Genomic DNA, 9985 nt, shown 5'->3' with positions numbered 1-9985 from the left:
CATTGAGAAATAAATTAAACGGTTTTCCCATTCCCGTTCTCGGCGTGACCTCTTGTTTTCATTATAAACGTGTGTGCTCAATCCCGGTAGATCAAAGATCTATCAATTGGTGCTTCTATTCACTATTCTTCTCCCTCAACTCGCGATAACTATGGCACCGGATTTGATGGTTTCGAAGCCCCCACCCTCGCCAAAGTATTTTTGATCCATCACTCTCCCTCCCTTTTCACCTCTGTATTTCCTTCGGTGAGTATCCCTATAAACATGGGAATCATATACCTTTCCTTATACTACATACTAATGTATTTCTTCTTCTATAAATTGAAGATATTCACTTACTCCTATACCAAAACTCTGTTAATTAGGTCTTTCTTTTCTCGAAATTGATGGGTGAAAGCTACTCAACCCTCAAGAGGACAAAGAGTGAGGTTAGATATTTTATTGCTCAAAAATATTGATGATTATTATTCTAAATTATGTGTTGTTGACTTAGTTTTATTTTATAATATAGTATGACATAATAAGTGAGTTACCCGATGAGATCATACACATCATACTTTCTTTGCTACCTTTGAGACAAGCTGCGGCTACTAGTCTTCTTTCTCACCGATGGAAGGATATGTGGAAGCACGATTTTAATCTCGACTTCTACGACACAGACGCCAGTTTAATCAAACCCAAGTCATGGCGTGCAGAGACGTGCCATCAAGTCAAATTGGTCAACTCGGTTCTTGAATCATATCAAGCCCCTTTCATTAAACGGTTCACAATTTGGATTTACGCAGACAAATCAGCACATAGCACGATCACCAAATGGCTCGAATTCGCACAGTCGAGACAAGTTGAGCGATTGGATTTAAACTTCAACTCTATGACTAAGAGTGAAGGGCGTGCGGTCGTGTTAGAAGATTTGGTGCGAGAGATGAGGCCTATGAAATATCTCAAGGCTCTGTCTCTCGCAGCTATGAAAGTGAGTGGTCAAGACATCTCATATTTCCTCAAAAATTGTCCCTTGTTGAGGGAACTCAATATCACAAAATCGTCCTTCACGTCTAATGTTCACGTCTCCGGCAATTTGGAGATTCTTTTGATACGTGAATGCACCTTTAGGAAATTCGTTATCGAAATTTCAGCTCCACATCTTTATGAAGTTGTTGCTCATGCAAAACCAGGCGCCGTACGGTTCAAGAATGCTCCAAGACTTGCCATAGCAAGTCTTGTAATTGGAAGTCTAAGATATAGTGTGCCCGATTTTGCTTCAACAGTATCTTGCTTTACTTCACATCTCCAAAAACTCATTTTGTCTACAAGCTCAATACCTAAGGTTAGACATTGCACGGAAAAATCATTAAGTTTTGTGATATTTTAGTCCGACCTTCCATTTTAAAAACCAACATTCATGAATTTTTTGTTAATTAGCCAAATATCATTATGTTTTTAAAAAAATTTCTCTTTTTCTTATATACATATAATAATTCGCTAGGGAAATATGCTACATATCATCATTTGTTTAATGCATTTAGCATTATTTGGTTTGTTAATACATTTTGTCATTTATAAGGATAGTTCACTGGTTGTCTTAATTTGCCAGAGTCTTTTAAGGGATGGGCTTCCTTTTATGCCTAATCTGACGGAGTTGGACGTTGTAGTTTCGCGTCAGTATGTGCACCACTGTCTTGTGCCGGTAACATCTATAACATCTGCATGTCCTCTCCTTCAGATGTTCACTTTCAAGGTTGGTATACTTTTAGTATAAATTCAAAGTGTCGTCAAATAACATTTTCCGAATTTTATGATTTCTTACATATATGGATATATGCAGTTTCATATGTATGAAGATGAAAGATGCCCAGAAAAAAATGAACAAAAGCAAATTCATGAGTGCCCACATGAACGTATCAGAATGTTAAAGTTTCAAGGATCGTGTGCAACCGATATCATGAAATTGATGACCTATATTTCAGTTTGTTGCGATGCATATCAAAAGATAAATACTTGTTCTCCACATATGAGTGAGACTGAGGTACAAGCTCATATGGACCATATGCAACAACTTCAATCCCAGTTACCTCATCAAGTAGAATTCAAGTTTAGATAATATTGATCTCAACCACGGATCTGTCAGAGTTGTTGATCCACCAAGATTGAGAGTTTTGTACATGAGGAATTGAGGAGATTTCTTGTACAAGTCTACAATTTTATTTGCTTATTCATGCAAAATGTCTCTGATTGTGTGTTGTTTTTAAGCTACATCGTAATTTTTTGCTTGATGTTTTGTTAAGGGTCATTTTCATGATTTATAGAACCATTTACTTTATCCACTTTTAGTATGTTAACATCATATTTCACTAACCTTTTACACTCACAATCGGATATAAAATTAATACTTAAAATGGGTTTCACATTCCACTCATGTTCTCCTTTTACTTTACTTCACAAAGTTAAATAATTTATTAAAACCCGTGTCGAATCAAAAAGTTTATTTAAATGGTGGACGGAGGGAGTTTAACACATAACTTGTTAAAAAGAATCAATATTTCGTAAGCTTGGTTGAGGAACCTATATTCATTACCATTGGAATTATATCTTTTATGTTGTGTAAATGTTCGCATCTTGATTCATAAGAGTGCTTTTATTGACATGGACAATTTATAATCCTCAGCACTTATTTATCTCTAGCTATCCAACATCTAAGATTTTTCTCAATTATTACAACGAATAGAATATGGATAAACTACAACACATCTCAGTCTAAGATATATTCATTCTATATTTTCCTGTTATACGCTGAATACAGGCAACTTGTAAAAGAAAGCTAAAAAAAGAGTTACTAGGCTTTAGCAGCATTGGTTTATGATTATTTGTTTTCTTGCCATGGTAGGTAAATTCTCTTTCTTCAAACACAACAGGAGAGATTGAAATCATAGAACAAAAAGCACTTTACGAAATGAATACTCAATTACTGACCGAGTAACAGAAAATTAAATTAATACATACTCCCTCCGTTTTTTTTAAATAGCAATTCTTTCCATTATAGTCCCTTTTTTAAAAATAGCAACTTTCAAACTTTCTATTTTAAGAAATCTTTACACTCCTATACATCAATTTATTTACCACTTATACCACTACAATTAACAACTTAAAGTAGGTCTCATAATCCACTAACATTAATTCCATTACATTTTTCTCCCCCTCTCTTTCTTTACCAAATTTTCACTCCCTCTCTCTTAGTTTACCAAATTATGCTTTAAAATCCGTGTTGTTTCAAATGTCCCTATTTTTTAAAAACTGAGGAAGTATATATATTTCACAACTAATGACAAATTACCCATGGAAATTAGACAGAGATTTGCATGGTATCCTGAGAGAATTCTTACATATATCAATGCAAGCAACACAATGGAGCCGATTATCGAACTGCGATGAAGATTAAACTGAAACGCAGCTCACAAACAACATTGGTGATTACTGGCTTCACAATATATCAATGCTTGGGGTAGTGATATAATGCAAACTCATATAACGAGGAAACCAGTTTTCGATTTTTCTGAAATTTCACTGTAAATAGAGGACTGGGGTTGAAAAGGGGATAAAAATTGAAATAATTCCGTTGGAGAGATTTTGAATTAAATTAGATTTAAAAAACTTAAAATGGAAGAAAATATAGTAATAAAAAATTAAAAAACCCCTCCTCAAATTCAATATCTCTCTCCTCTGCGCTCCTCGCGTTCTCTCTCCCTCCCTTTTCACCTTGTGAATAATTGTATGCGTATCCCTATAAATATGGAATCATATACCTTTCCCTATACTATTTCTTCTTCTATAAATTGAAGATATTCACATACTCCTATACCAAAACTCTGTTAATCACGTCTTTCTTTTCTCGAAATTGATGGATGGAAGCGACTGCAATAAGAGGAAAGGGAGCGAGGTTAGATTCTAATTGTTGCTCACAAAATATTGATAATTACTATTCCAAATTGTGTGTTATTTTATAATATAATGTGACAAAATAAGTGAGTTACCTGATGAGATCATATACACCATACTGTCTTTACTACCCTTGAGACTGCGGCCACTAGCCTTCTTTCTCACCGATGGCACCATTCGTGGGAGCACACTTCTAATCTCGACTTTTACGACCGAGACCAAATTTTATCAATCGCAGCTCATGGCGTGCGGAGAGGTGCCACCGTGTCAAAATGGTCAATTCGGTTCTCGAATCACACCAATCACTTTCCATCAAACAGTTCACAATTTCGATTTACGCAGATAATAGTCTGAGATGTTTATTACTGTGTAATACTCCCCCTTAATATAGGGATTGTTTACAAAGTATTTTTGGTACAGAATATTCTATTTTTAGCCTACATAATTGTTTATCAATCATAAATCAATTACACATTTTTCGGCTGATTTACTTTTCTTCCTTTTGGTAAGTCAGATTTGATATGGTTGACACTCCCCCCTCAAGTTGAGTAACGGCATCACCGATACTCAACTTGCTCAAAACTTCCTTGAAGATCTTCGGACTTACTGCCTTAGTAAGTATGTCTGCTAGCTGATCTTATGATCGAACAAATGGTAGCTCAATGATCCCTCCTTCAAGTTTTTCCTTAATGAAATGACGGTCCACTTCTACATGTTTAGTTCGGTCGTGTTGTACCGGATTTTCAGAAATACTGATGGCTGCTTTGTTATCGCAGTTGTTGCTCTTCTGAGTAGGAGGATATCCGATTTCATTCAGCAATCTTCTTAACCATAAAATTTCTGTCAATCCACTTTTGATTCCTCGAAACTCTGCTTTTGCACTTGACAACGCCACCACCTTTTGTTTCTTACTTCTCCATGTGACCAAATTTCCACCTAAAAATGTGAAATATCCTCCAGTTGATTTTCGGTCAATGGGATTACTCGCCCAGTCTGCATCCGTGTATCCATCAATTTCCAGGTCTTCACACTTTCTTAACAACACTCCATATCCTGCTGTGCCCTTCAAATATCGAACTATCCTTAAAGCAGCATCCATATGGTTTACTTGAGGTCGGTGCATAAACTGATTTACAACCCCAACAGCATAAGCAATATCAGGTCTTGTATGGGATAGGTAGATGAGCTTACCTATAAGACGTTGATATTCTCCACGATCGGCCGTTTGGCACTGTCCTCGAACTGTAGCCCATGGTTCACCATCACCGGAACTTCTAAAGGCTTACAATCCAACAACCCAGTTTCAGCTAGAAGATCAAGAATGTACTTCTTCTGCCGAAGGAATATTCCTTCCTTAGATCGTAAAACTTCTATTCCGAGAAAATACTTTAATGGTCCTAGATCCTTCATCTCGAATTCCCGATTTAGATTCTTCTTCAAGCTTTCAATCTCCACTTTATCATCACCAGTGATGATCATGTCATCTACATAGATGATCAAGCATGCTACCTGTTCACCATTCCTCTTTATGAACAGAGTGTGTCCGAGTGGCTCTGATTATAACCGTACTTCAACATTGCTTGACAGAATCTCCTAAACCAGACCCTTGGGGATTGCTTCAAACCATATAGCGTCTTCTTCGGTTTGCACACCTGTCCATCTGCAAACATTCCTGAATATCCTGGAGGTACCTCCATGTAGACTTCTTCGCTTTTCTTGAGTTCGTCGTGCAAAAAAGCATTGGTCACATCAAACTGATGTAGTGGCCAATTTTTGCATGCAGCTACAGATAGTAAGGTTCTGACTGTGCTCATCTTCGCCACTGGGGAGAAGGTCTCCTCATAGTCAATTCCATAGGTCAGAGTGTACCCCTTGGCAACTAATCGAGCTTTATATCTTTCAATAGATCCATCTGCGCGTCGCTTGATGGTGAATATCCATCTGCATCCCATGGGTTTCTTCCCTTCTGGCAGTTTGCAATTTTCCCAGGTGTTGTTTCTAAGTAGTGCGTCCATTTCTTTTTTCATGGCTTCCCGCTAGTGTTTATGTTTCATAGCCTCTTTGGCCGTCTGAGGTATGTCTTCTTCCTCATACAATGCCATTTCAAATGCCTTGGCCATTTCTGTAAGTTGTCCCTGCATGAGGTTAGCCACTGAGTACCTCGTCTTTGGTCCTCGCCAATCCGGTGAATATCTTCTTGGCGGTATTCCTCTCGTGCTTCTTGAAGGCATATCAAAGATTCTCCCACTGGTTTCTGCGCTTTCTGTGGGAACCTCATTACCTTTGCTTTCCTATCTAGCATGGTTAGAAACATGTTGTGGACTAGTATTTTCTGTATTACTAACCTCAGGAATCACAGGGGAGGATGATGGTGAGGCATTGTCACAAAGCTCGCCAGACTGCTTATGGGACTCTGTAGATGGCCCGGTGACACTGCAGTTCACATCGTCTGTTGGACCAACTTTAGTCACAGGGTTTTGCAAAGGCAAAGGGTTATGTTGAGATGGTTCGGGTGTAGTGATTTGAGTGGGTGGCCAACTTAGCGGGTTACTAACAGATTTAAGAGATGTTTGTTCCTCTCCCTGACAGCCAAGTTGGATATAAAAGTATTCACTTTCCACAAAATCACAATTTAAGGTAACATATAGGCGTTTAGCTTTGGGATCATAGCATCTGTACCCTTTCTGATTTTTTCCATAGCCCAAGAAAACACATTTAATGGAGCAAGGAGAGAATTTATTCCGGTCATTTTTGGGTATGTGCAAAGGTTGTACAACCAAACACTTTAGGATTAAGGGTGAGAGGAGGTGGTATTTGGTTTTTTGTTGTGAAAATATCTAGAGGGGTTTTGAAGTTTAATATATGTGTATGAAGACAATTTAGAAGATATGTGGAAGTAGCTAGGGCTTCTGGCCAGAATGATTTTGGGACGTGAGAGTCGAATAGAAGGGCTCTAGTCATTTCTAAGAGTTTTCTATTTTTCCTTTGTGCTACCCCGTTTTGTTATGGAGTGTGTGGACATGTGGTTTGGTGTACTAATCCCCTTTCAGAAAAAAAAAATTGCATTCTAGCATTTACAAATTCTCCCCCATTGTCTGATCTAAGTATTTGGATTTGTTTTTTGTATTGTGTTTGGACAAAGGTGTAAAATTGAGTAAATTTTTCGAAAACTTCGGATTTAGATTTCAAGAAATAGACCCACGTCATACGAGTACAATCATCAATAAACAACACAAAATACTTAAACCCATTACTACCCAAAACAGGAGCAGGGCCCCAAACATCAGAATGTATTAATGAAAAGGCAATTTTGACACGGGAATTGTTCAACTTAGAAGACTGTCTGTGGCTTTTCGCCAAAAAACAAGTGTCACATTGAAAGGAAAACTGAGTGCTAGCTAACTTTGGAAGAAGCATACGTAAATATCCTATGGAAGGATGTCCTAACCGGCGATGCCAAAGTTGGCCCTGTGATTCAGTCGATCCGTGAGTCAGCATCGCAACACCGTGTTGGGCCATCTTGTCCACATAGTACAACCCGCGTTGCTCAGTGCCACGCCCAACTATCGTCCCCGTCCTGAAATCCTATAAAATACAGAAGTTTGGCTGCATTAGGAGATTGCACTCTAATTCGCGAGTCACGTGACTCACAGATAGCAACTTATGTGCCAAAGTAGGAACATAAAGACAATTTTTTATCTGTAGAGTAGGAGATATTTGTATAGTTCCTGCTCCCTGCATGGGGATTCGGTGTCCATTTGCTGTCTGGACATATTTTTTCCGAGTAGTGGTAACATCAGAAAAATCAGACGCATCGAATGACATGGTGTTTGTAGTTCCGCAGTCAAATATCCAATTAGTATCCTTTTTCCATATTTCATGCACAGAACTGTTCGCCAAAGCCTGAAATTTATTCTGAAACGCAATATTGGGCTGAATAGCTAAATTGGAATATTTTTGTGATTCAATTTGGCTGGGCACATAATCGAGGGTCTGTATTGGGCTATTTTGGAAACTTGGGGACTATTTGGTGCAATTATCCAAGGGGTGGGGTCTGTTTCGTGATTTAGGAGAGCTCTGGGGGTTATTTTGAGAGAGATGTAAGTTTTGGGTTCATTTTCAGACAAGGTTAAATGTTGGGGGTCATTATGGAAGTCCTGAAAATTGTGAGGATTAAAACATAAAAGAGACTCACCCCCTTCAAAACCCCTCGCCGCTGAAGCCGTCGCGATTTCCTCCCCTGTTTGATCGTCAGCGCTGCGTTCTCGGCATTAACGGCGCCGCCTCCGCTGCCCGCCGCTTTGCCGGCATCGGTAGCCCGGTCTCCCACCGCGACCGCAGCCCGACTTGTCCTGTTCGCCGCCGATTTTTGAGCTCTCGCCTTCTTCATGTCATCCCACCATTCCGAGTAACCGATGAGGAGGAAGCACCCCTCCTTAGTGTGCTTTTTACCCCCGCAGTGTGTGCAGACGAGGCGGCTCCGGTCGTCCTCCAATTTCTTCTGCCACGGCCGATTGGTGGCGTTCGGTGGCTGACGGGAGCGGTTGCGGTCGACGATGGCAAGTCCATGGCCGATTCCAGGGTGGTTCGCGTCCTTAGAGTGGCTGCTGCTGCCCATGATGTTCTCGTTGGTTGATTCCCGGCGGACTATGCCGTATGCCATTCGAGCAGTTGGTAACGGATCCCGTCTGATGATCTCCTTCTTAACCGCTTCAAATCTGTCGTCTAAGGCAGTGACAAACTGGTACAGTCGTTGCGTTTGTATTATCTTATTGTACTTGTCGATTGCCGTTCGAGCCTCTCCCTCCATTGGACTAGGTTCATGTCTATCAATTGATATCCACAGTTTCTGAAATCTATTCCACAGTGCTTCGAGTGTCGCCCCATCTTGTTTGATAGCCCCGGTTTGTCTATGCAGATCATAAACTTGGTAGGGGTCAGTCCCACTACCGTATGTGACGGCTAGACCTTCCCACAGGTTTCGTGCCGTCGCATATTGAGACACCTCATTGACCAGATCTGCCTCTATGTTGTTGATGATCCAGTTGAATACGCAGTGATCCCTTTGTTGCCATTGTTGGTATGTAGGGTGGGATCGAGGCGGTGGTTCGGACACTCCATCGATGTGAGAAGTTAGTCCCTTGCCTCCGATCGCCCTATCCATCAGGTTTTCCCAGAGGGGGTAATGTTCCCCATCCAGTTTGGTTTGGACGATGACATCTCCAAGGATTCGGGTTGATGAGTCTTCGGTGTTGGGTTTGGGCTGTTGCTCGGTACTGAGCTAAAGCTTAGTTTGAGGAATTCCGCAAACTGTGCGGCCAATTCCGGCCTAAACAATGGCGAACTTTGGCTTGTTGTTTCCGTCCTTTGTTTTGGTGTTTCAGTGTCGGAATAATCAGATTCTGACATGGTTGTTTGGGTTTGTGCAGGTACAAAGGGTCGAGAAAGGTTTTACGGACAATGATGATATTTTTCTGACTCCATACCCGCTCGTGATACCATATTGAAATTAAAAAATACAAGAGAGATTGGTAGAATAGTCTGATGAGATGTTTATTACTGTGTAATACTCCCCCTTAATATAGGGATTGTTTACAAAGTATTTTTGGTACAGAATATTCTATTTTTAGCCGACATAATTGTTTATCAATCATAAATCAATTACACATTTTTCGGCTGATTTACTTTTCCTCATTTTGGTAAGTCAGAGATTTGATATGGTTGACAGACAAATCAGCACATTGAACAATCACCAAAAGGCTCGAATTCGCGACAAGTTGAGCAATTGGATTTAAACTTCAACTCTATGACTAGGAGGGAAAGTCGTGCGGTTGTGTTAGACGATTTGGTGCGAGAGATGAGGCCTATGAAATATCTCAAGGCTCTGTCTCTGGTGGCTATGAGAGTGAGTGGTCACGACATCTCATACTTCCTCAAAAATTGTCCCTTGTTGAGAGAACCCAATATCACAGAATCGTCTTTCACGTCCGATGTTCATGTCTCCGGTGATTTGGAGATTCTTCGGTTACGTGAATGCATCTTTAGGACATCTGTT

General features: G+C 39.9%; 1 protein-coding gene and 1 long non-coding RNA gene across 3 annotated transcripts; both read left to right on the top strand.

Annotated features, from left to right (window-relative positions):
- The first annotated feature begins 619 nt into the window (after nt 1-619).
- LOC125206536 (putative F-box/LRR-repeat protein At5g02700) lies at nt 620-2857 on the top strand. Its single transcript, XM_048105782.1, has 3 exons — nt 620-1264; nt 1592-1735; nt 2798-2857. Exons 1-3 carry the CDS (start codon nt 620-622, stop codon nt 2855-2857), a joined length of 849 nt encoding a protein of 282 aa, XP_047961739.1.
- Nucleotides 2858-8157: 5300 nt separating this feature from the next.
- Nucleotides 8158-9562, top strand: LOC125204893. 2 transcript variants are annotated; one of them, XR_007173657.1, is made up of 2 exons: nt 8158-8674; nt 8849-9562. It is a non-coding gene; the product is annotated as an uncharacterized LOC125204893 (long non-coding RNA). The 2 variants fall into 2 exon arrangements; XR_007173658.1 differs by having other exon boundaries at nt 8798-9562.
- Nucleotides 9563-9985: the final 423 nt, after the last annotated feature.

This window comes from Salvia hispanica, chromosome 2 (genome assembly GCF_023119035.1).
Source record: "Salvia hispanica cultivar TCC Black 2014 chromosome 2, UniMelb_Shisp_WGS_1.0, whole genome shotgun sequence".
In the NCBI taxonomy this organism is placed as follows: domain Eukaryota; kingdom Viridiplantae; phylum Streptophyta; class Magnoliopsida; order Lamiales; family Lamiaceae; genus Salvia; species Salvia hispanica.
This window is presented reverse-complemented; position numbering and strand designations above follow the sequence as displayed.

Coding starts and splice junctions, on each gene's coding strand:
- LOC125206536 (XM_048105782.1), top strand. CDS start 620: ATGTGGAAGCACGATTTTAATCTCGACTTCTACGACACAGACGCCAGT. Junction 1,265..1,591: donor TGCCCGATTTTGCTTCAACA/GTATCTTGCTTT, acceptor TTAATTTGCCAG/AGTCTTTTAAGGGATGGGCT. Junction 1,736..2,797: donor TTCAGATGTTCACTTTCAAG/GTTGGTATACTT, acceptor CGCTGAATACAG/GCAACTTGTAAAAGAAAGCT.